The 27,811-nt window shown below is 34.1% G+C and overlaps 8 protein-coding genes across 22 annotated transcripts in view; 4 read left to right on the top strand and 4 right to left on the bottom strand.

Annotated features, from left to right (window-relative positions):
• The window catches only part of LOC127072987 (serine proteinase stubble-like), a 33,324-nt gene extending 32,258 nt beyond the window's left edge, over positions 1 to 1,066 (top strand). For all 6 annotated transcript variants that reach the window (XM_051013926.1, XM_051013927.1, XM_051013925.1 and 3 more), the window contains one exon: positions 10 to 1,066. In XM_051013926.1, coding sequence (XP_050869883.1) covers positions 10 to 168 — 159 coding nt within the window. In that variant the 3' untranslated portion in view covers positions 169 to 1,066. The remainder of the gene's footprint in view (positions 1 to 9) is intronic.
• LOC127072992 (uncharacterized) lies at positions 998 to 6,353 on the bottom strand. 5 transcript variants are annotated; one of them, XM_051013945.1, is made up of 7 exons: positions 5,753 to 6,348; positions 5,143 to 5,444; positions 3,888 to 4,950; positions 3,624 to 3,829; positions 3,127 to 3,312; positions 2,532 to 2,751; positions 999 to 1,296 (listed from the first exon to the last, which is right to left on the bottom strand). In XM_051013945.1, the coding sequence occupies exons 1-7, from the start codon at positions 5,787 to 5,789 to the stop codon at positions 1,157 to 1,159; spliced, it is 2,154 nt and encodes a 717-aa protein (XP_050869902.1). In that variant the 5' UTR covers positions 5,790 to 6,348; the 3' UTR covers positions 999 to 1,156. The 5 variants fall into 5 exon arrangements, 4 of the variants coding, with proteins under 4 accessions (XP_050869905.1, XP_050869902.1, XP_050869903.1 ...); XM_051013946.1 differs by having other exon boundaries at positions 1,000 to 1,296; positions 2,610 to 2,751; positions 5,753 to 6,345; XR_007785641.1 differs by having other exon boundaries at positions 1,162 to 1,296; positions 2,610 to 2,773; positions 5,753 to 6,353.
• Positions 6,354 to 6,616: 263 nt separating this feature from the next.
• LOC127072988 (ionotropic receptor 93a) lies at positions 6,617 to 12,877 on the bottom strand. 6 transcript variants are annotated; one of them, XM_051013929.1, is made up of 16 exons: positions 12,763 to 12,877; positions 11,647 to 11,939; positions 11,222 to 11,383; positions 11,069 to 11,164; positions 10,784 to 10,933; positions 10,460 to 10,683; positions 10,092 to 10,256; positions 9,836 to 10,003; positions 9,514 to 9,747; positions 9,262 to 9,444; positions 8,702 to 8,932; positions 8,363 to 8,510; positions 7,751 to 8,102; positions 7,555 to 7,686; positions 7,314 to 7,474; positions 6,617 to 7,237 (listed from the first exon to the last, which is right to left on the bottom strand). In XM_051013929.1, exons 2-16 carry the CDS (start codon positions 11,747 to 11,749, stop codon positions 7,140 to 7,142), a joined length of 2,607 nt encoding a protein of 868 aa, XP_050869886.1. In that variant the 5' UTR covers positions 11,750 to 11,939; positions 12,763 to 12,877; the 3' UTR covers positions 6,617 to 7,139. The 6 variants fall into 6 exon arrangements, with proteins under 6 accessions (XP_050869886.1, XP_050869892.1, XP_050869887.1 ...); XM_051013935.1 differs by having other exon boundaries at positions 11,647 to 11,666; positions 12,763 to 12,851; XM_051013930.1 differs by lacking the exon at positions 11,647 to 11,939 and having other exon boundaries at positions 12,763 to 12,853.
• A 39-nt stretch (positions 12,878 to 12,916) lies between these two features.
• Positions 12,917 to 16,517, top strand: LOC127072997 (uncharacterized). Its single transcript, XM_051013958.1, has 4 exons — positions 12,917 to 13,384; positions 13,707 to 13,880; positions 13,967 to 15,409; positions 16,359 to 16,517. The coding sequence occupies exons 1-4, from the start codon at positions 13,313 to 13,315 to the stop codon at positions 16,380 to 16,382; spliced, it is 1,713 nt and encodes a 570-aa protein (XP_050869915.1). The 5' UTR covers positions 12,917 to 13,312; the 3' UTR covers positions 16,383 to 16,517.
• Positions 15,587 to 17,331, bottom strand: LOC127073008 (uncharacterized). The gene has a single exon (XM_051013981.1). It carries the CDS (start codon positions 17,185 to 17,187, stop codon positions 16,597 to 16,599), a length of 591 nt encoding a protein of 196 aa, XP_050869938.1. The 5' UTR covers positions 17,188 to 17,331; the 3' UTR covers positions 15,587 to 16,596.
• A 107-nt stretch (positions 17,332 to 17,438) lies between these two features.
• On the top strand, positions 17,439 to 23,850 carry LOC127072985 (uncharacterized). The gene is made up of 5 exons (XM_051013917.1): positions 17,439 to 20,507; positions 20,623 to 20,760; positions 20,832 to 22,476; positions 22,547 to 22,718; positions 22,799 to 23,850. The coding sequence occupies exons 1-5, from the start codon at positions 17,845 to 17,847 to the stop codon at positions 23,020 to 23,022; spliced, it is 4,842 nt and encodes a 1,613-aa protein (XP_050869874.1). The 5' UTR covers positions 17,439 to 17,844; the 3' UTR covers positions 23,023 to 23,850.
• A 459-nt stretch (positions 23,851 to 24,309) lies between these two features.
• Positions 24,310 to 26,031, top strand: LOC127073004 (luciferin sulfotransferase-like). The gene is made up of 5 exons (XM_051013975.1): positions 24,310 to 24,686; positions 24,782 to 24,878; positions 24,998 to 25,299; positions 25,393 to 25,487; positions 25,675 to 26,031. Exons 1-5 carry the CDS (start codon positions 24,491 to 24,493, stop codon positions 25,969 to 25,971), a joined length of 987 nt encoding a protein of 328 aa, XP_050869932.1. The 5' UTR covers positions 24,310 to 24,490; the 3' UTR covers positions 25,972 to 26,031.
• LOC127073006 (ankyrin repeat domain-containing protein 7-like) lies at positions 25,969 to 27,365 on the bottom strand. Its single transcript, XM_051013978.1, has 4 exons — positions 27,081 to 27,365; positions 26,769 to 27,014; positions 26,565 to 26,692; positions 25,969 to 26,469 (listed from the first exon to the last, which is right to left on the bottom strand). Exons 1-4 carry the CDS (start codon positions 27,290 to 27,292, stop codon positions 26,195 to 26,197), a joined length of 861 nt encoding a protein of 286 aa, XP_050869935.1. The 5' UTR covers positions 27,293 to 27,365; the 3' UTR covers positions 25,969 to 26,194.
• Positions 27,366 to 27,811: the final 446 nt, after the last annotated feature.

The raw sequence follows: 27,811 nt of genomic DNA, 5'->3' as shown, positions 1-27,811 counted from the left end.
CTGTTTCAGGGCGACTCAGGTGGTCCTCTTCAGGTACGCGGAAAGGACGGTCGATATTTTCTCGCCGGTATAATCTCTTGGGGTATCGGATGTGCCGAGGCCAACTTACCGGGTGTCTGTACGAGAATTTCAAAGTTCGTCCCTTGGATCCTGAAGAACGTTACATGACGTCTGAGCGTATTAGACGGACGTCGACTTTTTTTCAAAGAAAGATCTTCGTCAACGGTTCCTAATCGTCGATACGTCGGAAAACGATACGAGGCTTGAAAATGACACGTTATCGTTCCGATCATGAGAAGATTTCGCTATCACGTTGACGGAAGAACGTTGATTTTGCATTGAAATAGCTTTTTCGTATACGAAAAACGAATACATGACGAAGTATCAAGATAAATACATCGTCGTATATCATCGAATATATCGTTGATCGTCTTATTACGTCGTCCTTAAAAAATGACGAGGAAAACGAGCTACCAGTTCGGAGTCATCGAAAGGACGTCCCGCGCTTTATCGCGCTCGTGATAGAAGTGTATTTATATGAGTAAGATGATAATATATTTGCTAGCTAATAAGAGATTAATTAATCCATCCCGTCCACTAATCATCGGACAAGTGAAAAACCTATACGATAATACTCTTGTATTTTCTTATACCCATATACGAACCAACGATCTTGTTTACGAAAAACAGTGGATCGAGAAATACCGATATTATTTTTTATCTAATTCTTCGTTATTTATGTATACTTGTTGTCTCTACAATGACTGGAGGACGATTATACTGTTTTGAACAACGAAACGCTGAGCTCTTGCCCTTCCTCTCGACGTTCTCTCGCGATAATAATAATTGTTATCGTTCTACTACTTTCGATATTTGATTTGTCCTCGTTCTTCTTCTTTTTTTTTTTAACAAATAAATCTGTACAGCGCACAATGAACGTTGTATACTGGAAGGTATGTGTACGGAATAGAGAAAGGAAACTTCAGTAAATAAATATATATGTATACTTGTTTATAAGTTTGTAGTTATTTATAAGAGTCGTCAAATAAATATACGTTTATTATTACTTTGGAGTTTTTCGTTTGTTCTTTACCTGATACTTGGTAATTTCCAATAATCTCGTATCGATTCGTATTGAAAGAATTCTCAACGAAATCTAAATGATTCTTGAATTAAGAGGATCGTCCACTCGACCGGCAATCAATGTTACCGAGGTTTCAGTATCGATGATAAAATAAAGAAACGGATGCACGACTGTAAAAGGCACTGGTCCAGCTCGTTCGAATAAACCATTTCCTACAAATCATTGACGTTATTACAATAAAATTCTCAACATTTAAATATTAATAGTCACCATATTATAAGCTTTAGAAATTCTAAGTGTACACGTGCTGCAAGGATAAGGTAATTAATAAGACAAATGCATATTAAAATATAGTTTAGAAAGAAATTTAAAAGTTTTGGAACCTCATAGCGAAGTAAAAACGGCAATACCTTTGTAAAAGTGTAGAATTACGAAAAGATTTTGCGCAAGGTCTTTTCGTTTATTTCCTTCTCTGACTCACACAGGATATCAGCTATTAAATTAAACGAACTTTATAACAATACTGAGAATATTCTCGATAGTAAATGATACTCTCTTCCACCTCCCAATCTGCGCAACGCTCGACACAATTACAATAAATGCGAGATAAAGTGCTTTGTTTGAACTTTGAAATGGTAAGCAATGAATTCTTTTGTCTAATATATCTCGATAAAAACAAAATTGATTTTTTTCTACGATCGATAGTATGGAAAATCAAGCACGTATCGATCTGCGTTTTTCCTTTTGAGGTGAATTTCATTCTAACGACGTTAACTTTCAGTTTTGTGGTATTCACTTTCAAAAAGAACAAGGACTATACCATGTAATTTCAAAGGAACATATTGTGCCTTTCGGCAGTGTGATTTAACAAATTTTTACCATCGTTAACGACGGTAATAACACCTATTTTTCTTCGGAGGGTGAACAAAGAAAACGAAGGTAGAAGGAAAAGAGAAGGACGAAGATGCAAAAGGCAAGTAAAGAAAAGAAACAAACGAGCAACCCGCTAGTAGTAATAGCTGGCCATTGTCGAACGTATATGTTAGGAGGAGGGAGTGACGGTTTGTCATTTGCAAATTGTCCGCGCGATGTTTGTGATACGACCAAGCAAAGGCGAAACAAATTGCAATTTTACTCTCTAGCTGCGACAAATTGCGACAACGTAATTCTTTCAATGTTTTCTTAAGAGTTGTCACCAACGTGAAAATTCGTTTCTCGCGTCGCATAAAACATTTCTTCTCTTTTCTTTTCTTAGCGAGTAACGTCGTTTGACTTCATTGAAAGGGTTCGCTGTTAAAATTAGTGAACTAATTTCAAATGAAAAAATTAATTCATGGTAAATGAAATCCATTTACGTTTGAAGATAGAAAGTCAAAGGAAGCGTTAACATGATGAGTAGAAAATAAGGATGATAGTGCAATAGTATGTACAAAGCATAGAATAAAACCTGAATGAAGAAGAAAACGGTAAGAATCTCGACGAGACGGTACGACGGGAATCGGTGATTCGATATTAGTTGACTCACGAGAGTGGGTCCTATCCGGCTTCATGTAATTCCTTATATTCACTCCTATGCTTTGTTGGATGTCTCTAGCGTAAACTCCTAAATCCGGAGTCATCGGTGACAAGTCGGCCACTCTTGGCTCGAAGACATCGGTTATCCCAAGCTATCAGATAAAATATAAATCTCTTGAGGATGTTCGTAATCTGTTCATTCTAACGAGTAATTGGTGAAATGTCAAATGAAATAACCTTAGAAAAAAAAAACAGAATCAAGTATTTTGCATAACGCGTAAGCGAGCAGAATTCCGGAGAAACTATCTTCTTTTTTCGTGGAAGGTACGGTCAAGACCTCGACTAACGCGATTAAGTAATTAGAAGCTTAATGTCCGAGACTAATGGTGCAATATCGAGCGACGTAACCCGGAAGACATAAATAATAATCGGCTTTGAAAGTTTTCGTTGACACGCTACAATGATTATCGACGTTTAAACTTTGAATAAAAATTTTCGAAGGAACTCGAAGAAAAAACTTGACTCACTCTTTGAAGAAAAGACGTGAGGGTGACAAAACCGCGTAGCATGAAAGAGGGTATGGTAGCTCTGACCCAAGCTGGTTGCAACTGCTTCCGTAACCATCTCAATGACTTCCTCCCGAGATCTCTCGCCAAACGATGCGTATCTGTTCTATCCGTCGGCATAAGAAGAAGAATGTTGTATCTCGGATCCTTGAACAAAAAGAAGAAACATCTTTTATCGTATCCACGAGGCAATCCATGACAGGAAGTATACAGTCCCTTTCAAATATGCGTTGTTAGTCCTTAACTAAAGGTAAACGCGATGTATCGACGAGTTGTTCAATGAGTACTGACGCATACATTTTCATTTGACAAAAAAAAAAGAAAAAGCTACAAAAAAGAAGGAGACCTTCAGCGAAGCGTGTAGGCTTGACCACAAAACTGTCCTGGATAATTGGTTTCATACATTCAAATCCAATAACCAGGAATGAAAAACGTGTTAAAGTGATTTTGCGGCTTACGTCCAAAGGAAACTCAACAGCAACAGCTTGCAACGATGGAAAGTACGCAAAGGGTAGAACCGCAACATATCTGCTGGCCATTACCGAGGACACGTCGCAGCCGTTCACTAGAAAGGATATTTCTGTAGAATCCCTGACGGAAGCTTCGTTGTTGACGGTTGGATAGGCTTTCCAAATGCCAAGATTCTGCATCCAGATACCTTCGTCTGAAATGACGAAAAAACACTAATGATCTGATCGTTCATCATCGTCGATAAAACTAACCTGGATAACTAGAGAAGTAGCCTCGGGAATTTCTCGTACTTCGCTTACGAAGTTGATTCCCCGAGGCATTTTCTATCGAAGCTGGCACTGTGGTCGTTGCTTGTCCTCCCTCGTTTATCGGATTCGTAGATCCAAGATCCACAATTCCGAGCATGGTATTCGGTCCACTTGTCGGCTGATCCGTCGAAACGGTACTTTCTTCAGCGGGAGGTCCGACCTCGAGATTACTCCCCACGCTCGCTGTTACGGAAACTGGAGTCGTCGTTGTTATATTCGTTTCGACCGATGACGTATCTATAGACAAGGTCATTGCCTCGATCTGACCGGTCGAGTCTGTTGAACTTGCTTGCATACTCGAAGGTGTTACAGATGCAATTATCGTAGTGACAGATAATGTACTCGTTGGAATCATTGTATTTTCTGCATTTTGCAAATTCGAAATAGCAGTGTTAACCGTTGTTTGGGAATCGGCCATCATTACGGTGGTCGTATCAGGCACGTTTGGTATAATTGTGCTCGTTGCTCCGATAGTTTGACCAACCGTACTTTGCATTGTCTCAAACGGCATTGTAACAGCTGGCAATTGCATAGAAAGCGTAGAATTTTGAGACATAGTATTCAAGTTTCCACCAGTCACGGTCGTAGTAAAGGTATTAGCCTCGCTTGCACTGGAAATCGTCGTAGTAATATTAGATACTTGCGTTAGCCTGTCCGATACCATCCCTTCGCTGATTGTAGTTCCAACTGTTTCGGTTATAGAAGATATGGAAATTGAGGTTACAGGTAGCTCTATAGATTCCGGGATGGTTGAAGAATCTGAGGAAAGAGTAGTGTCAATTATAGTTGTCGGTGGTTTAGTTGAATCCTCCGATTCAGTGATCAATGCATTTGTAACTTCGGTAGTTCCTGTGGACACTGTTGTCGTATCATTGGATTCTTTCTCATCTACATCCGACAAGTTGAAGCCATAAAATCGTAGAATGTCCTCGTATTCTGGTCGGAGTTTGGTGTTTTCTCTGTTTAACGTCAAGCCACCCAAAAAACCATCGGCGTTCAGGTAAGTCTTAAAAAAAGAAATTCATCACCGTTCGTTAAAGCAGTCCGAGTTGACGACTTCTTTCGAAGAAATCGTGATATCGGTGATCCTTCGCTCTCAAAAACTTTGAATTAACAATTTCTAAAGGAAAACTAATGTCGCGAAACGAGCCATGGTCGACCGATACTTACGCAATGTTAGAAATTATAGAAGTCTTACTCTGAGTCGACGATGAATATCACGAAAACCGATCCTGGTGATATCTCGATCGTGTGGTAAAGCCAAAGCTTCTGCTATCTGATGACTTCCTCCGCCAGCTGATCCTTCGTAAAGCGCAGCCAGAACAAAAGCAACTCCGATTGGTGAAAAGGCGACATTTCCAAGATTGCTGTATTGTTGAAGGATTCTCACCCCGAGATCGTTAACAATGTCGGTAACAACGTCGACCGGTCGACGTGCCACTGGTTGATACCAACCATCGAAATCGGCTTCTTGATACGAATGTGCGATACCGAATAACACTGAAAAGAAAAACAAATATTATGTCGTACTAATGTAACATATATTATACAATATATTAAAATAATTAACATCATTATGTAAATACAGATGAAAGTGATCTCTCTGTCAAAGTTTGAAACATTTCATACTTTTAATTCTACTTTTGTTTAATTTATTATCGTCGTGAATCGATGAGGTTGTACAAATTAAATAATAGAAAGGAAGAAATTAAAGAATAAAAAATATTAACACATCAATCTATTCAAAAATTTTGATCAACTATGCAAAAGGAAAAGAAAAATATCCGAAGTAGAGAAAACATACGTACGTTGCAAGAGTAAGATCCAGATCAACGATATCCCCATTTCTTTTTCTTTCTCGTTTCTCTCACGTAAGTACTCGGATCTGGTTCTCTCTGTATTCTTTAGACTTAGTTACCTCATAGGCATCGACGAACGATTCATCCGTAATTTCTCGATTCACTGAAAGAGTGGACAAGTTGCGTTGAGCTCGTGCGCTCGTTTATCCGGCCTCGGCGACGACTTCGGCTCGGCGTTTATTAGGATTAGTCCTAGTCTCGCGCGCTCTACAACTGAACTGGCTCGCAGATGGCTCACGCCGCCAGTTCCGAGCTCGCTGCCGGCTACTCCACGATTTTTTCAACGGCAAGGTCATCAGGTGGACAACCCCGCGTCTGCCGTTTCTCCTCGTATCGCCTTCGCACCTAGCAAGATTTGACCTTCTCCCTAGCTTCGATAGAAACCCTAACTAAAAAAATTCCCATTACACGCTTCGTGTTCTTTTTTCTTTCTTTTTACTTTTTTTTATATATTCTTTGCTCGTTCTCTTCCGTTCAAAAACTCGGATAAAATTTACATGAAAATTGCTTTCACGAAAGGAGATAATATTTCGAAAATATATAAAAATTATCAAAAATCGTAAAAACCTCTCGTTCGTTCGCTAGCACATTTATGTTACGCCTTTTATTTCGAAATCTCGCGTGTACTCCATGCATGAACAAGTGTTTCCAGCGATCTTCGATTATCGCTCCTTTGATATTATATAGGTATATTTTTATTAATGAAAGGTATCGTATAACTTATAAACGAAATAAACACTAGGATATTCGATCTTTTTTTAATTACGAAATATTTTTAAGTATTGCAAAAGTACAATATCCTGTTTTGGTGATACCATACGAATTATAGTTATAAATTTCGTTGATTGTACATCTAGCATAAGTGGTAGAAAAAACACGCCATGCGAAAACCCGGTTTTCGAGAAAGACAGTCAGAAGAGGATATCCACAGCAAATGCATTATGTAATTTCATGACTTTTACCTTGCGCGCACGGCACCACCACGAATCGTTGCTAAATACATCGAGGATCGACAGTGAGGGCCTCTGCGATAATTAACTCGCACTTGCAATGCCTATCACAATATTACGCGCGTGCAGGACCTTTTCCGTTTGCCGACCATTTCCGGCGATCCTCGAAATCTTAGGATAATCAACTTAGACTTAAGCAACCTTACTCAAGCCTGGTTTCCGTTTACCCATAAAACGATAAAGACCGTCAATCCGATATTTCTAAAACTTCATTTCTAAACATTGTTACAAGAATAATACTACTTTATTCTTCAATTTTATTATTATAAGAACGTAAAGATATAACAATCATAATGGTCGTGCGTAAATGTTCTTCTAAGAAAAATTTAGGATACAAACGGTTGGATAAATTTGCGTTGTTTCGATACTTTTCGTCTGTGCCAATAAAACTCCAAGCAGAGAAAGATGATCGCTAGAACAATTCCTGTAGAAAATAAATTGATTTTCATTTTGTTATATATCTTTTCATTTGTCAATCTTCTTAATGATAATGATATTACCCATGAAAAGTACGAAAAAAATTCCTTGCATATCAGCAACATTGACTTTACGCTTGTCCACGATTTCATTAGAATTTGCACCTACCCAGCACTTATCCTTCGTTGGCATCTTTTCGGAGATCCATTTATTTATTAAACCAGATTCGTACATACGATACAATCTTAATGGGAAAATAAATTATTTCCGTCACAATAAATGTTATCAAGATATTTTCTTTTTAAAGAAATCTAACAATCTTACTCGCTATTTATGATCGGCAAGTAAGGACTATTATTGGGAACGATCATAGCAATCGGTTCGTCCATGAACTCTTCTGTACTGAGAGAAAAGTGACAAATTCCATTGGATAACAGATCTTTCCTCATCAAAAACCTATCATTCCAAAAAACTAAATATTAGAATGAAAAAATGTTCATGAATGATCTAAAATATATACCGCAAAGAACTTCTCCAATCAATGAAGACATGTTTGCCATCTTTCACTCGTCTAATGATATCTGCCTCTTCTGTGTCGTTATGCCTTTCCGAACGAGAAAGAAGCAAACGATATTGCTCATTTTCAGAACTTTGTAAATATTCCTCTAGAAAGCTACCGTTCGGAAAACCCCAAGTTAACTTATCCTTATGAGCGAGAAGATCGTCTACCGTTAAAATCGGATCGTCTATTTTCGGAAAGGTTAGGAATGCGATTAAACTTCCGGAATAAGTTGCTACCAGAACTGTTACGATTAACCACCAGGTACCAACTAGTATGCGAGCACTATCGGATTTAGGCAAGTACATTCCTCCTAAAATCGAAATTGTATGCGTTATCATGTGTTCTTCAACTTTACTTTCCTTTCCATTAAAATATGTTAAAAAAAATTTATTGCAATATCAAAAATTATTATTAATTTGTAATATTAATTACTCCATAAAATTATTAGTTATATTCTTAATTACAATGAAGAATACATCGTCGATATGATATGATATATACTTTTCCTGGTTATACGAAAATAGAAAATTCTTCTTTAAAATTGAAAAAAGTGAGTAAAGGATAAGATACCTTGCTGAAGAAGTGCACCATAGACGTACCAGACACACTGCCAAGACGAATTCAAGCCGGACAACTTCGTACTAGATGGACTGTACTTGTGAACCAGGTACAAGATTGGACCCATTATAATAATGGCTGCGGCCAGACAGGCCCACGTCTGAAAGCGAAACCATATAACGTGAATATATAACTTGCGTAAATGCATAAAATATACGCCAAAGCGATGTTAAATTTCACGAATGTAAGTTCGAAGTTTTGCAAGTTAGAAATTCGATAATTCTGTCGTTTCAACATTGAATTTAACTATATAGGATAATATCAAATTAGATCGAAGTTATGATTGCGTACCTCTTTAGTAAATGGTGAAGTAAAGAGCAAAGCTCTCGACAGTTGCGTTGGTCTTGACGTTAAAAAACTGTATGTCTGAACGAAGATAGGTATGGTGAAATTAATAGCACTCTTCTCAAAATCACTGACTGTATAGGCGCAAGCAGCAAGTAAAACTTTCTTCGTGCGAACCAATTCCAGTACTTCTTCCGGCAATTTCCTCGTAGCCGATGTCAGAGTTCCATGTGGCCTCTACAAATTTTCTTCATAATTTTTATACATTTCATTGTAATTTTATAGTTCAAGTTCAAATATCTCGGACATGTATAGATTTTACTATATACATTATCGATAATCGTGCTTGCGAATGCCATCTATTAGTAAGAAATTCTTATGCAGCCCCTTATATAGGCAATATATGTACAAATACTAAAACATTCTTTTTGCCTATTATTAGGGGCTCTAAAAAATTTCTTACCGATAAGAATAATATCTATACTCAGATGCAATATTCAATATTTGAATATTTAATTACAAAAAAGAAACTAATTCGTCTCAAATTATCAATACAAAAAACCAACCTCTCCAACTTTTAATGCCCTAGTAGAACCCCGTAGGGCTTTCGTGTTATTCATAATTTTGGGAACAAAAACAGCATATGTGAAATTTAATTTTTTACTCAGATACTTGAGCACGTCGAAGACCAATCCACCATAACTCACTTCGCCATTCTTCATCACATTTACTATTTGCCAAGGCGGATTCTGAAAAACGATTCTTCTCTTATGATGTTAATGCAGATAAATAAATTTGTTACAATGAATTCTACTCACATGAAATGTCACTATCGGCAGACTTATACCTCTAAAACCGTACGCAATATGAGGAAATATTACATCGGATAGATTAATACCTCGTCTTGGATTCCAAGTGCTTGATTCTATCAGATTAGCAGCTTTTCTCCCGTGAAGGAAATAATTTCCCCAAGTAATGGCTGAAGAAATTTTCCAAAACAAACAGTTCCCACATTTTTTATTAGATAAATTTGACTTTCCTGAAAATTTCGCCTAAACAATATAAAAGAACATTTTTGGTAATTATCAGATTCATTAAGAACAATTTAGTAAGAACAATTTAATAATAATAATTACTCACATTAATATTCTTGAGAATGTGTGAATTTATTTGAAACTTGGTTAATCTAAAAATGTCATGTTTCGTGCCAGTGATGTTCTCGTATAATTCATTGTTGATATGAGATGAATTTTTTATAGCACTCACAAAATATCGAATAAAATCATTAACATGACAAAGAAGATCGATCTAAAAAATAAAAATCTTTGTGTTAGTCGAAACTGGATGAACTAAATTATATTTTTTTTTAATAATATCCAATTAATCAAAGAATTACATTGCAGGTACCATCGGATTTAGTGATATTGTAAATAACAGCCACGTTTCCACCCTCAGGCAGTAAATCTGCAAGATATGTTACGTTCGTCGAATTCCGACTTCCAGCGTCTGTGAGGACGTACAACCATTGACTACCGGGATGAACCATTTTTAATGATTTAGCCTTTTAAAGTAGATACGTATATGTATACACATGTACACATAATAAAATAAACGACAGAATAATGAAAATTAAAAACTGGGAAAATTGAAAAGAAAATATATGGAAGACTAAGGAGAGAGATGTTCATTGTATATATACGTATACGAAATGGAGGTACATAACGAAATAGAATTGTTAAAATAAAATCCATGTCTTGATCTTACGACTTCCATGACGTCTGTGATCGTATCGACAGTGACGATAACGAGGAAACAATTGCCCAACTGTTGGATGTGAAAACTGTTAAGTACGTCCTTTATATGTTGTTTCCTAACCGATTCAGAAGCAAAGCGTTTAAAAGAAAAGATCGATCTCGACGCAATATTTGACATCATATTCGGCAGATTACTCGTTACGGCTTGAACGATATCACTGATTTTTTCTTTTTCTAAAAAAAAGAACAAAGTAGTTGCTACCTTTTCATATCGTTGACTAGACTGAAAAGCTAAAGTTGCATGCTACGAAAGTTCAACAATTTCGTTAGTCACCAAAAGAGTCATCGTGCAAAATCACAACGTTTTTCCAAGATAAGGCGTTTGCAGTACGAAGATCCAAAAACATTTGTGGCAATTCCTCGCCTGGGACAATCAATGGGATGCTTATACCATCAGAAATTGGAATACGGGGGCAGCTACGATCTAAAGTAATATTTCAAATCAGTTGTTTTTCTATTTTGAAAACAGAACGATTCGACGTAATGTTTATCACAACTATTTTTATATCTAGAAATTTATATTAGTTATCTATCATTATCTCTAAAGATCTACATTTACCTGTTATCGCGAGATGTATAATACCAGACTGCCGTGCTAATTCATATAAATACCATGTTTTATCGCATGTTGCAATCGACAGAAGTACCATGTAATCTTCAAAATCGTAAGAATAAGTAAAAAAACACTTATCAAATTCATACAAAATTTTACCTTCGCGAAGATCAATATTCGTATCCTGCAATGCGTGTACAACTATATAACCCATGCGTATCTCCTTCTTCGCGACTTCATGGATCGAATCTAAGATCATGGTGCGAGCCTTTCGATAATCCTCGTTTTTTCCAGAGAAAAATCCTTTGTCAACGACGACAGCTGCTTTAAATGACATTGGTGGTAATTATCCGGTGTACTTTTTTATTTTTTATTTTATTATATCTTATACGAAGATAAAATAAGAGAAAAACAAAATAGAAAAAAATTGAGTTATATCTAAAAATAATTACAATCAATTATAGATGAATAACTATAATATACAATTACACATTAATCAATGTCAAAAAGAAAGACAAAGATAGAGAAAGAGAAAGAGAAAGAGAAAGAAAGAAAGAGAGATAAAGACAGACAGACAGACGTACCCATAGTGGCATTCCTAAGTCTAGACAAAGGCAGAATGTCTGAGCCATCTGTGTATAGCGCGCTGATGATGCTCCACAAAAGGAAGAAAAGGAAGGAAGTCATTACTATCGATGAACCTGATATGTGATCTCGTCGATATATATCTCGTCTTCGACGTATATATACATACTCGTGGACATTAGTGAATAATGTAAAAGTCTATTACTTTCTTTGAGCCATTATATCACGATGGCTTTGTCAAAACGTAATCACGATCGGCGCGTATAGCCCCTCCTTCGTAGGCAACGGTCTACTACGAATCGACGGAAAGGTCGATCGTTTAATAAATTATTAAGAAACGATCGAATCTTTCACGGAAATTGGAATGAGATGCATCATTGACCCAGTTACTGTTGGTGCACCTCGCTACGAGGCACATAGCTTCTAACTTATTCCATATACGTGCGAAATTGAAAGACCGCCTCGATGTCGTAATTGCATAGATAAAATTTATAGGCTATCTTTTGTCCTTCAGAAAAAAAAGACTTTCTTGTTATACGAGATATTTCTAAAATAATTTATAAGAATTACATCATATATACATAGATAAGAAATAAATAAAGATGTTAAAACGCCTGAAAAATAAAATGAACATAAGAAAGACAAGAAGCTCGAAAGGCTGAATATCTTTTTTCGATGCGTGTATGGCACGATGGTGCACCACTTCCGCACGATGAAGCCGTCCGATAAGAAAGACCGCTTCCGTTGACTACATTCTTTACCACTTTCAAACACACTTCAGGATACTACCAGAGAGATATATCAAAAGAAAGAATAGCTCGAAGGAAAAAGAACTATGATACAAGGAGAGCAAAAATGTGCGTAAATAAAAGAAACTTTTTTAAAAAGTTAATATTCTTGCTCCTCCTTTAACGGTTTCGCATTCGTGATAATTCGGTCGTCATCGTTAATGCACCGAGAACATGCACGAAGCAGAAAGACAGAGATAGAAACAGAGACACGAAGAGAGAGAGAGATAGAGAGAGAGAGCTGCTCGACGCTTGGACGACGTTGATTTGGAATGCGATGTGGAGAGATCATGCATGACCCTATGTTGCTTGTATGCACATACGTACCGTCATACATCTCGTGAACACGTCGAGTGTGGTAGTGTTTCGTTCTTCTCTCCTCTCTCTCTTCTTTCTCTCCCTCTTCTAGTCTTTCCATCCACTCTCCTTCTCTATCTCTCTCTCTTTTTCTCTCACTCTCGCATTGGACGACAGCGAGTAAACGCGCGCGCGCTCTCGGGTACGCGGAAAGGCGCTTTCGGATCGCAAATACGGACGTCGGAGTGCGATATCGAAGAAACGAGATCGAAACGTTCTCTCGTGAGATGTCAAGCACCACGCGTCGTTATGATGGGTTGAGTGTCATCCTCAATAGCGAGAGCCTTTACGAGACTGTCAGATTTAGCGAGACAACGACGTGTCTTCGCACGAGGGGGCATCTCCTCGCGGTGAGAGGAAAAGAAAAGGCGTGCTGTACACCGAGTGAAAGTAAGAAAAACACTCTTTTTCTTCGTGAAAAGCGACACAAAGAACAAAGGGCCGCGACGTGGACACACCGCTTTTCCGTAATCGATCAAGCCAAACCACGAGATCGTCGATCGATGCTCAATCGCGAGCAATGGAGCCCGAGATACCTTTAATACAGGGGATTCTTCTTCTACCGCCTCAAGGAGTGCTAGGACAACTCAAGGTTGGTTACTTCTTAAAAATTCTCCGCACGAAAAGATCTTTGCCTCGTTCGATAAACTCTTGTAGGATTTATCATCCAATTTGTTGGTATATAATAACCTTATATCTGGATATGTATCATTAGAGGAACTATATACTAGCATTTGTAATTATTTCTTCTGTTTTTTTTTTTTTATAATTAACACTAATCCTGTTTTTGTAATTAATTTTTCTTGTTTCTTCTTATATGTTATATTTGATCCTTTCTTTCTAGCAAAATTACTATATTTCAAAGTAGATAGACGAATGGATGATCTTTAAAGATAATGCTTATTACTTTGTAGAAATCGTGGCACAAAAGATTTTGTCAGCTCTTCAAGGCGAGTAATTATGGAATTGAACGTCTGGAGATATACGATAATCATGAAGAAGCAATATTGCAGTTACATTCTCCTCGTATTGTTACTTTGGAAGCTTGCGTTAAAATTGCCCCAAGTAACCATTCGCACGTATTTACTGCAAGTATCGACTATTAAAAATATAGTATCCTTTATTTTTCTTTACTTTCATACAATTGATAGTAATGACATTTTCTTATTTCCAGGTGGTTACAAAGTCAGGCGTACACTACTTCGGATGTTGTTCGGTAGCAGATATGTGCAGGTGGATCAGTGCATTCCAATTAGTTGCATTTAAGGATAAGTTATCAAAACAAACAATAGAAGAGAATACAGACTTATACTGCACGAGTGGCGAAGGAGTATTTTCTGTGAAGGTAGTAGAGACAGACGCGTCTAAGCGTTGCGGTTTAGAAACAAGAACTTATACCTTGGTAGTCGCTGCTGTTGATATTAAATTGATGGATGGGGATGTAGTCTTATTCACATGGCCTTACAGATATATTAGAAGATATGGATATAGAGATGGAAAGTTCACCTTTGAAGCTGGAAGAAAATGTGAATCTGGAGAAGGCTCTTTTTGTTTGGAGCATGGTAGTCAGCAAGAAATCTTTCGTTGCATGTATTCAAAGATGAAATCTATGAAAAAATTACTAAATGGAGACAATAGCCCAAGTATAGAGTGCAATGACACTCAATATCATGCTGCTTTATCTATGGAAGCTGGCTCCAGATCGCCACTGCCTCCTTCTCCAAATAGCTCTGCAAATTTAATAGATATAGATTTTTCTGCTATAACTCCAAATTCTCAAAAACAGTTAAATTCGTCTTCTAGTTCAGATTCGACTCCTGTTTCAAGACCTTCTCCTCCAATTATCAAACCAAAGCCCGCAAAACCACCACGCAAGAACATATTTACAGGTTTACTAGACAAGAAAAATATAGATGTGGAAACGCTTGATTTCTCTAGTTCCAGTGAACAAAAACACTTCAGTAATACTAATTCACCAGAATCATCACAAAAAAGTGTGAATAGCTCTATACTAGAAGAAGAAAAACATTCCTATGATTTAGTAGAAGTTCGAAATGATGCTTGGAAGACTCATGGTACAGACAATATACATCACACGGAAAGATACAATCCTTCTTTAATTAGAAATAATAAAGATAAAGAAAATAATGAAGATAGCCAATACGAGATGATGATGCCTGTTAACACGTCACAGAATTCATCAAAAAATAAAAGCAATACTAGTGAAATAATTAGTATTTCATCATCTATATTTCATACGTCTTGTAAAACATCTGATGTATCCGATTATGATGAACTGCAAAATTTTGGCTCGGCATCTAAACTTATTCCAATAGCCACGCACAAAATATCAACTGTATCTTCAACAACTCAAAATACACATAGTACAACTCAAACTACAGTATCAAATTCTACCGCTGATTCGAATGCGACGTGGTCCAATTATGACATCGTTGAAGATATTTCTTCTGTTAGATTAGCAGATGACAGTCATCTTGGATACGCTGTTATTAGAAAAAAGACTTCCTCTGAATCAACTTCCATTAATACGAATATGGGACCAAAGCCTAAAGTTTACAATGATGGTGAATACGCGATTGTATCGAAACCAAAAAGGGTATGAAGCCTCCAAAAATTTTATTCGCCCTAATATAAAACATGAAATAAGTGAATGAATTATTTTTAAATTATCACAATTTACATTTTCTAAATATATGAAATAAGAGAAGACATATGCTAGTCTGTACAATCATTACGAAAGCATTCCTTCTTTTGGAAGGAAAACTAAAACGGATATTGAACACAAATTTTTTATATTAATTCATCATTGATATGTCAAGTTAAAAATAATTTGTTTACACAAAATATTAATGCTGATGTAACAGAATTCCTATGATAATTATTAATACGCTAGTCTTTCTGACCATTGTCAACATATAGAAATTACTTTGAAAGTAAGAATAGATTATTTTAAATATTTGTGTAAGTTGACATATAATGGTTTTTTTTTATTTGTATAAAGCATGACTGATTGAGACATGGTGCCTTTGATAATGCTATAAAAGAAATAATTATATTTGAAATATATTATAATACACTCATTCCAATTCTTATGAACTTATATATCAAAATGAGATAACTTTTGGACGTGTGCCTTAGTATACTTAGGTCTTAAACTGTTTTTATTACATTTATCATATATGATATTGTTTGTCCATCTTCAAAAATGTTATTTATAAAACAAAAGGCATTAACTTATTTTTATATACCTATATTATAGAAAAATAAAGATAATCCTTTTCAAAGATCCATAGTTTATACGTACTATCTATATTAAATAAAAATATATTAACATAGGACAATTTCAATAAATGAAAGATTTAATCAATCTAAGTCTGTGAAATATGTATACATGAAAAAATTTCTCATGTGCCAAGTAAAAATCTGCCATGCTTTGAAATATTTTATAAATTTTAGATATAGATCTTAAAAAGATGATATTAAAAATTATTGCAAATAATAATTTGTTAATGGATACACAATCTTGATACAATTATTCTTTATAGATTATTATTCCTAAAATATCATAAGAAGAATATAAATGGACAACATTCTAATATTAACAAAAATTTAGAACACACTTCAAATATATATATAAATATTAGAAATTTATCACGCAACAGAAGATGTACATATTATAAAATAAATTTATAGTAAAGTCTTAATTCGTCTACATTTTTATTTATATCTATAGTTATATTTTTACCTATATATTGTCTTAGTATTGCCTACTTCCATGTATCCTTATTTTGAATCTATTTCATTTTTAGATTTATCATTAGGATTTTCTTTTTCTTCTTGAGTGTTCAGTTCTTCTTTTGGAAGAGCAAGAAATCCTTCAGAGTTATATTGTATCTTGCGAACTGTTTCTCCTTTTGCTGCTAATATTTTTTCAATATTTATATGTTGACCTAACTCACTAAACCATCCTAAATTATCAGCTATAAGATGATTGTTTTTACAACCATCACAGCGTATTATTACCACACCCTTTTGGTATGCCAACTTTGAAATTATTTTATTGTTTTGTGTATTGCATTTTTTACAAATGAAGATTAATTGAAGTTTCGTTTCTATTTTTGCAAACACTTTCTTATTCTCTTCCTTACCATTTTCGTTGGTTGCTTTATTAAGATCATTTTCACAGTTGATTGATTTATTAATATCATTCGTTTCGTTACTTGATTTATTAATATCGTCTTTCAAAAGATCACATTTTTCGTGCTGCGTATTTGTGGAGTACGCTTTTAGGGACGCAAATGCATGATGAAATTTAACAGAATTTTGTACATTAATATATCTTACTAATTGTACCGCTCGTCGTATTGCGAACATGATTTTATTAATTGATATTGTTCTACTAAAGATTATTCATATACGCTTTTAACTTGATATAATAGAAAAGTAACGAATAGGTTAATACAACCTCTACCAATCTTTACCATGATCAAATCAAACTATCTCACTCCTGCATGATTTCTAAAGAAATGGTCTTCGAGTACAGCAATGATCAAAACATTAGAGTCGAATCTAATTAATATCGATTGCTGTTTTATCGAATATAATTAATATCGATTATCGCGATAATCGTTTGTGTTCACCGCCATCTTGTGGCTCTTAAAAGAGATTTAGAGCAAATGTAAACAACAATTTCAGTTTTAAAGTAACCGAAACTAATCTTGTACTCTACATAATTTTTAGAAGTGACGCTAATAGGACTGTTAATCCTATGATGTATAAAAAATAAAATAAATTTGTTCTGTAAGCTTTCCTACTTTAAAAAATTTAATTGTTGTGTGATAATGTTTAATGGATATTGAGAAAAAGATAAATAACTTTTCTTCATTGGTAAATAAAAAGAAAATCATTTCATATTTAATCGCAACCGTATGGCTCAGAACATATTGCTCAAATGTATATGAATTTTGTACAAAGAAGGAATCATTTACTATTTATGTATGACATTACATAGGAACGTTATTAAAAATGTGAATGCTTGTATGTTGTGTGAATATGGAATATGATTCTGAATCTAGTTGTGAAGGTCATTTAAAAGATTTAGAAGCGACAGAAGACCCTCTAGAATTGAAAGAACAGCAAAAAGGTGATAGAGCATTGCATTCTTGTACAACTTTGCCCCACCACTGTTTTAAAGATATACCAAAGCAGCCAAACCTATCACTACATGCAGCCAAGAAGAGTCTTTCTACACAAGTAATGGAATATTACGAAAAATATTCCCATAGTTCTAATTTGGATCAATACTTTTCATTACCTACATCCAATATACCTGCAGAATCTGTTAAGTATTATTACAGTGTTTATGAATTAAATTCTAAATTAGGTAATAGTAGGCAAGATTGCATTGGAGAAGAATATAATTTACAAGCTTATGTTCCTAGAGAACGACGTAGATGGATAAGACCACCATTAATTGGTCAATCTTCAAGTACAGAAAATTCTACCCTATATATCCAACCATTGGCAAATCCACAATTTCTATCACCAGATTTAAAACACATCACACCAGAAAGAATTTCTGAAACGAAGAACGAAAGTCAAGAAGTACTTCTAGAAGGTACCGAAAGGAAGGTATCTTCACCTACTTCCAGTGTTGCATCACATAAGCCTTTGGAATGGGATAGTGGTGCAGATGTTGGATATTTTAATTCTTTACCTCATAATAAACATAACAACAAAAAATTAAGTACTATAGAACGTATGGCATTAGCTAGAGGATGTTCTGCAGCTTTGAGATTAGACCCAGAAGGTACTACTGAATCTGGAGTAGTTGGAAAAGGCACAACAATGCAGCACAATTTAAAATCATTAAAAGCTCCAAAAGCAAGTTCTACTTTAATAACAGAAAATATTTCAGAATCAGAAAGTGAAATTGAAATCACTCCTATAATGAAAAATATGTTGCCAGGCATAATTACAGGTAATGATATAAAATCAGAAGAAAAATGTTCTCCAAAACATTCTAAATTAAAAAGCCTTATAACTCAAAGTTCAAAAGAGAAAGATCCAAATATAACTCTGTCAAAATCTTCATTTACGTTTAAAGTACCTTCTGTAAAGTATTCAACAGAAGGAAAAAAAGTTATAAATAAAGAAAATATACGTAATGAAGATTTTTGTCCAACTTCTACCTCTCTTTTAAAGAAGAGTACCTCCATGAATACAATAGCTGCATCAACTTCTAAAGATATTTTAAAAAGAAGTCAAAGTGAATTAAATCTGTATGCAAAAGATAAAAACAAGGTAACTTTACCTTTAATTTTTCATTCAACATCTTCTATATCTACAGTTGTAAATAAACCTGCTACCTGTGATAAAGTCATACAAACAAGTTTAAATACATTTCCTCAAGAATCAGTTGGTATACAAGTATCTGTTCAAGAAGAAGAAGAAAAGCCACCTTTACCTAGAAGAGGAACTAGTTTGCAAAAATCATTACAGTCCATTTTAAAAAATCCAAAGAATACGTACAAAATCCAGGATTCCAGAATAAATAGCAATGATCATAAAGATAATGTTGCTTATACCAGAAAAGAAACAAAAAATAAGGCATATCACAGTAGCTCAGATGTTTCGCAAAATGAATCAACTCCTTTAACCCCTCAACTTGATGACACAGAAAATATTACTGGAAGAGTTAATAGTTTTGAATATTTTCCCGGTCATATATATGAAAATGTTCTAAATGGAAGTGGTAGTCATGTTTCTTCTGTTGATACAGGAGAATCTAATTCAACTTTCCCTAACACTAGTTCTAGTTTAAGTGAAAAATTGTGGGGTGATTCTGACAGTTTAGTACGAGATTTAGAAAGAAGTGTTAATATACTAAAATCTTTAGTTGATGCCAATAAATGTGACAAACAAGTTAAAAAGCGATTGATACATCATGTCGTTAAAAGACTTATAACAGCCAGGTATGCTGATGATAAAATTGAACATAATTTAGAAGATAATGTACCATGGAATCCAGATGATGCTAGGCAAAAAGTCTATCAAGCTGAAATTTTACATGCTTTAACAAAAAAACATAGTACTACTGCTTCATCTGATAATTGGAAAACAAGTACAAAAAATTGTTCTATACCAAAGTCTATGAAAAATGATCAAGAGATAACACAGGAAACTTTAGCAAGTAGTAACAGTGATAAATTTGATAGAAATACAGATAGAACAGAAATGGATGGAAGAAAAGCAAGAATGGGTTTAAGAACTGATGACTGTCAGCAAAGTAGTAATATTCCAACAGAAGCAGAAAGGAGTGAAAGTTCTGAATGTTTTGTTCCACAACAAAACCAGAAAGGCAATAAGATAAAAAATACATTTTGCTTGAAAGAGAAATGTAAAATATTGCAACAGAATGAAACAACTTCTACAAATAGTACTCCGTCTGATCATAATAGAATGTTATTAGATGCTGTTGTAAACAGAAAAACTTCGACTATATCTAGTAAGAGTACTGAAAATAACACAGATTGGAGATTCCCAACTACATTATCAGAACGACAATTTGAATTAAAACGATGTCGGAATTCCAATACAGGAGATTTAAGATTAGTCAGTTATGCTGAAATGGAAAAAAGAAATCAACTTGTCTGGATAACAAATGAAATTAGTCACCTTTGTAACTTAAAAAAGTATGTCTTTTGATATTTTATATTTATTAAGAGTTATATGCATAGATAATTAATCATGAGACAATAAAAAAAAGTACTAATTGAGGATACTAAGGAAAATGTTGGTATATTTTAGATTACTGGAACAGCCACGAAGATTGGAAAGATCAAAAAGTTCGCCAAGAAAATCAAAATCTGCATCATTTAAAACGAAACCAGGACATATAATGACGCACATGGAAGAAAAATCTGTTGATACTGATTCTGTATGCAGGTAAGTAATGGAACTATAAATTAACATATAAACATATAATATTATATTAAAATAAATGTATGTATTTTAAGGGATGCATCAAATTCAAGAGGAAACTCCATTGGAGAGCAATGGTCTTCTCATTGCAATTTAGCAACTTGTCACTCTACTGATACTGAGTATACTAATAATATACAACGCACAAAAAAACGAAATAGTTCATCGCAAACAGCTACCGAAGTAGCTGATGCCCACTCCAAAACAGGAGGAGAAATTATAACTACATCAAAGGCACAAAATACAATTAAGCTAGTTAATACAGGTGTGCAAACGCTTCACCAGGAAATATCCACAATTACTACGTGCACACAAAATGGAACTGCACATTTTACTAAATGTTCGATCCATAAAAATTTGATACATTCACCAAATAAGTGCAAGTATATTAATCAGGGAGGACAAGATGAGAAAGATATTTCGCAAGCTATATCAAATACGTGTTTATGTTGTTTACAAGGCCAGTCTCAAAATCCATCAATAAAAAATAAATGTCTTCAAATTCCTACAAATTCTGATTTTGCAAAAGAAGATAGCGAGACAAGTACAGAATTGACAAGATTATCATACACAAATAGTAATAGCATAAGTTCTTCCCAACAAACCCACTGTTATATGGATAAGAGCAAGAATCAATTAAAACAAAAAGAAACTAAAAATCAAATAAATGCTTCTAAATCAAAGTACACACAATGTAATTGTCAGTCTACATTTAAAGCTCATTATAACAATTGTAAATGTGGCATAAATAATATAAATAAGAAGACAATATATCAGAATACATTACCTGAAACATGTCGAATACACACGAAACAAATACCTACAATGGAAATAATTGGTACTACTCCTTTTTGTGAGCTATGTCGTAAAAGGACTTATAATGCATGTAGAAGTTTTTGCATTTGTCAGAAACAAGAAAAAACCAGTGAAAGTACTTCCACAACAATAAATGGATGTACATGTACAAAGGAAGTAAATGACGAAATACAAACTAATATGTTTACAATAAGATCTGATCGGAGCTGTCTTCAAGATAGTAGACTCGTAGCTGATTGTAATAACCAACAGAAAATTGTAAATTTATGTGGATGCTCGAATTCTTGCGAAAATAAGCTTGAAAGTGAGATTTATATGCCAAATGCGTCGCACGAAACTTGCTCGAATTTAAAGACTGAATATAACAGAAGATATCATTCTGAGAGCTGCTCAAAAGCAGAGCGACATCAAATACATACTCGACCTTATTGTCTAATTAATACAGAAGAGAATGAAACTTCTCTGCAACCAAAAGTACAAACTAGAATAAAATGCAACTGCAGTAAGGATTGTTCTTGCCCTAATAAAATTAAAGAAGGCGACAACAATCATAGAACGAAGCATAATACGGAGTCAAATGATGTAAATGGATTTAATGTCAATGATTCCAATAAAAATTGTAAATGCTGCCGTACATGTGGCAAGGTATATGAAAATATCAGAAAATGTAATTGCCGTCAAACATATCCAAAGTCAGTGGCATATGAAATATCATTTACCAAGGAGAATAGTCAAAAAAATGTTAGCACCATAAAAAAGATGCCATCATCTAATACTATCAATGATGCAGTAAAATCGGATAAGTGTACCTGTACCAGTAAAAAGCAAACAGAAAATAAAAATGATAAGAAAAGGACTCTTCAGGTAAATTTTGCGATTTTTAAATTCTTGTCTATGATTAATTTAATATTTGAACTACATTTTATTCTTTTAGGATTATCTATCAAAGAACAAGCCAGAGTTTGTAAATAACGCTGAAACGCGTAGACAGTACGTGTCCGAGATAGCGCACCTTCGACAACTAAGGAAAGAGAAACGTATTCAATTACTTGCTATGGCTAGTACATCGAATTCGATTAAATTGCCTAAATCATTTAAACCAACAGGTAATTTTTTAATATTATTTTTATAATATTATTTTTATAATATTTTATGATTTGCTAATAAATGGTTATTTTATATTCAGTAAATGTACAAAAAAGAATTACCGACGAAGAAATAAAAGAACGATTACGTAAACGTTACCGCAGACTGAACGAGGTACGGGTTAAGCGGCGACAGCAAGAAAGGCAAGAAGAAACACGTCGCAATAAGCTCATGGCCAAAATTTTTTGTAAAAAGTTACAGCAGAAAGTTTTGAGGGGCCAAGTGGATCTATCTCAAAGTGTCAGTGTAATATCCAATTTATAACATTAAGATCTCACCGACGTTATTCTTTTTGATTAAATAATTCTTAAATACATAATATTTATAGTTTTACATCAAATGAAAAAGAGCATAGTATCTAAAATTTTTCTTCGAAATATATTTAATGCTATTGCTTATATTATATCTCTTGGCCGTAGAATAATCTTCGATTTTTTTAAATAATTAATTCAATACATTTACATACAATGTTATTTTTAATTTTTCATTAATATTACTTTATAATTTATTTATCAGATTGAACGATTTATGAATTAATATCATATTAGAGCATATTAGTAACTTATAAATATATATTTTATGAATGTTTCACCTCAATCACCCGCACGTATATACTTTACGTCATTCGCGTAAATGATAAAATTTTATGAAAGATTTACAAATTTAAGATATTCTAATTGCATGGATACAGTATAAATATCAAAATGTTGTAAAACGAAGTATTAGTTAAGTATTTATACGAGATTAAATCGTCCTTGTCTTGCCAAGATATTTTCGTACATACACCAAGTATATTAGTATATTTCATTGTATAGATGGACCTGTTTAATTTAGTCATTTAACAATCAAATTTTTTGATCGCGTTAAAAAAAGAATATTATTCTGGTCACAATGAATCACCGACCATGAAAATTTGAAACGCTTACGACGATAGAAGTAGTTAGTACCTGAAATGAAGTACAGAATAAATTTATTAGATGTAAGTTTTAAGGAAATTTATTTGCAGTTCTAGATTGTATTTTAATGTCTTGTCTTTTTGTACGATTTTTAATGTACCTATGTCTAAAGAATAAAGAAAAGGAACACATTTTATTTAGATTATTTTCATTTTAATAACGATATTTTCATGATTTTATGATATTTTAGAAACCATTTCGTTCTTTATAGAAAAAATTTGTTTCTCTTATCGAACTTTCTATCGTAACTTTCTAAACGAATTTTTTTATACATTCTTTGAAAAAAGGCAAGGCCAGTCAAGTGAGATGAAAAATAGCGACAAGAACTACTAAAAATTATCCGTAACAACCTTGTACAAGCGTATGACTATCTAAATAAAAAATTGTCGACAATTACTCGGTGCTCTTACCCCGATTTTACTAGTGTTATTTCTCTGTTTCATATATAAACGAGTTGTTATAACTTTCGAACCAGCCAGTAAAGTTTTACTTCTCGGCACCGGAAGATTGTCCTTAATAATTAATTTTTTTTTTTTAACATTTTATCGTTTCATACGGCTATATATTTGGTTCTAATGTACCAATTTTTTTATCTTGTTCTGGAGAAATCCGTATTATCATCCCTTATCAACGACCATTATAGATAAAATAAAAAATAAGAATTTCTCGATTATTTCGCTTAAAATAAAATCTAATATACGCAGCATTACATTAAATATTTCACATTTGCATCCGGTCGATCGAGTATAATAAAAATCATTAAATAAATGTAAAGGATGGCTCCGCAAATAGATAACACTAATGGAACATTAGATCGAATATTGAAAGAAAAATTTACCTCGGAATTTCGTAGTGGTTACATCACCGTGGAGGGTGTTTGTTTACCTGAACGTTATCAACATTTTGCGGAACAAATCGAAAATTTTGAGGTCAGAGATGACGATGTTTGGGTCTGCACTTTTCCAAAAACTGGTGAGAATTGAATAATTCAATCTCGTACTCTTTAAATTCCTTACTTTTTTTATTGAATGAGTTACTTAAAAAGCAAACAAACAAACGAATAATAGGTACCACATGGACGCAAGAAATGGTTTGGTGTATTGGTAACGATTTAGATTTCGAAGGAGCGAAACAGCTACTGTTTGAGAGATTTCCATTCTTAGAGTAAGTTTAAAAATTGAAATGTACTCTTTGAAAATTGGGATGTACTCTTTGAAAATTGCAATGTACTAATTTTCAACTATCTAGCGTTAAAATAAATAATGAAAAATTGGTTACGGTAGGGTTTCGATTATCTACGACTTCGAAAAATTCATGTTAGATATACCAAATTCATTGAATCTCGAAGTAATGCAAAACAGCGTAAACTTCATAAAAAACCAACCCAGTCCAAGATATATCAAAACCCATCTGCCATTTCATCTCCTTCCGCGACAATTAAGAATGGGCAAAAAGAAAGCGCGCATTATCAATGTCGTCAGAAATCCAAAGGACACATGCATCTCCTATTTTCATCATGGCAGGCACCTCGAAGGCTATCGAGGTGATTTCGATGAATTTTGCCAGCTTTTCCTAGGAGGAAAACGTGAGTTTTTCATTTTAACAATAACGATTATTTCGTATAATTTGAAATAATATATCTTGACATCGTACATTATACTTTAATCCTTTTTATTAGTTGCCTACGCGCCGTACTGGGAGCATGTCCTTGGTTATTGGAACAAAAGAAACGACATGAATATTTTGTTCTTGAAGTACGAAGATATGAAGTCTGTAAGTATGTAGCGCAATATTTTCGAACGAGTTAATTTTTTATAGTGTGTAATTTTTTACAATCGTTTTATGTCGACTCTTAAAACGTTACGTTAAATATAAGAAAAAGAAGGTGAAACAGATCTTTTTGCTTGTTACCAATTTCTTGAACATTCCAAAGTGCTTTAGAAAAAGATCTCGCTTGCAGGATCTTCCGTCCATAATCAAGAAAACAGCCACTTTTCTAAATAAAAGAATTACAGATGACGAGGTGCAAACTTTAGCCACGCATCTCAGCTTTGCGAATATGAAGGAGAATCCTTCGGTGAACTATAAAGAGACAATCGAAAATTACAAAAAAATTAAATTAATCATCACCGATGGTACATTCATTCGAAGCGGAGAGGTCAATCAATGGAAAGGAAAATTATCTCCTGACATGATCGAGAAATTTGACGAGTTGACTAAGAAAATACTTCATCCTGTTGGTCTTCATTTTTTTTAACGGATCTATCGATGCAACTTTTGAAGTTTTTTTTTGATAAATGTGAACAAATTCACGTTTTCCAAGCAGTTGCTATTTGAACTAATCATAGTCTAAACAAAAAATTTTAACTGAAAGTAAGGTAAATTTTAAAAACTTCTTATAATTACTTATATTTGTATAATATTTGAAATGCAAACAATATTTATCAAAATGAAAATAATAGTTTTATCATTTTTCACATTCAATCTTGATTCTCGTAATCGAGAGCATCTTCTTCGTATTGAATAGATGGTAACAGGTTTGGCAATGTAATTTCGGATAATTTTCGAAGCGAAATTTTGGTCAATGGTGTAGACAGATTAACGTCGCTTCCTCTTTTAATCAAAAGAATAGCAGCATCTCTCTTTTTTCGCAAGATCGCAAGTTGTAAAGCCGTGAAGCCTGTTTGATCTTTAGCTGTAACATCGGCGCCACGATTCAAGAGCAGCAAAAGGACGTCCACGTTCGAAAAAAGAACTAACAAATACATGCTCGAATTATATTATATCGTTCAATTATATTTATGTTTTGATGATAAATAGTTTTGTATTTGTTATAACTACGAGACCTACCGGCTATCATTAACGGTGTTCGGTCATTGTAATCTCGAACATTGATATCCAAACCGAAATCCAGAAGAGTTTCCACATTTTTCAAACGTTCTCCAACTATGGCATATTGAAGACAAGTCCAACCACGACTGCAAATACATATACCTACGCGTTACCAAAATATAAATGATTACAAAGTTGAATATTTTTGCCTTAAATGCTCACTTATCGAGCTTTTTGATGTCAGCGCCTTTTTTTAAAAGCAATTGTAATATTTCCGGATTTCTGGTAATGTATGCAGCACTCATAAGAACTGTTTTTCCATAAGGTTGCGTAGTCGTATCGTCCAAACAGACTGGTATCTTTTCAATGAGTAACGCCAAAATTTGAACATCGCCGCGACGAACAACTTCTAGAAGGGGAGTTTTTAAGTCGAACGTGGGATAGTGTAAGTTTATTGAATGGCTAGAACTGGCAAATATGTACAACTTATTAACTTACATTGGACCTTGAAATATAATTAACATACCTACTTACACTTTAGAAATAAAATCTCTGATTTTTTTAAAGTTCGCAAATCCAATGAGTCTTATGAATTCCTCTTCTATGGTATAACCAGGTACCAAGATATCTGTGACTAAACAATGGGATTGACCATCGTAAAAGGATAATATCGAATCATTGGAAGTCATCGTGGATTTATTAGAACAAACAATAGGATTATATTGTGCCAACACCGTTCTGCGCATGGCAATTTAAATCGATCAAACGCGTCCATTTTAAGCGATGTTACAATCATCATGATAATACGAGAGAGAAAGGACTTATTTTATATTAAATAATAATAAATAATTTTATCCCATATAAACATTTACTTTCTCAAAAAATACGCAACATCTACTTGATTCGCTGAAATTCTAAAAAAAGAAACAAAAAGCAAGAAAAAGATAAGTTGCATAAAAAATAGATTTCCGGTTTGGAAATTGAAAAATAAATTTCACGCAAAAATTTCATTAGATTAATCGGATGATTATCGACGGTTAGTCAGCATTTGATACCGGAAGAATGTTGATAGATTCGACGAGTTCGTAGGGAATTGATACGCGACTCGACTCAGTGAAGGTACGTGCAGGCAGTCAATGCAACGCATATACTTTCTCTTCTGAAAAGAAGGCTGAAACCACTTAGGCAAAGCCACTTGAGTTGTCTCGCGTACTAACCATTCGGAGAGCTGAAGTCTACTTTCTACCGAGATACTTCGTTTCAAG

The sequence above is a fragment of the Vespula vulgaris genome, chromosome 2, assembly GCF_905475345.1.
Source record: "Vespula vulgaris chromosome 2, iyVesVulg1.1, whole genome shotgun sequence".
NCBI classification, from domain to species: Eukaryota; Metazoa; Arthropoda; class Insecta; order Hymenoptera; family Vespidae; genus Vespula; species Vespula vulgaris.
Note: the sequence above shows the minus strand (reverse complement) of the source record. Positions and strands in the feature narration are given on the sequence as shown.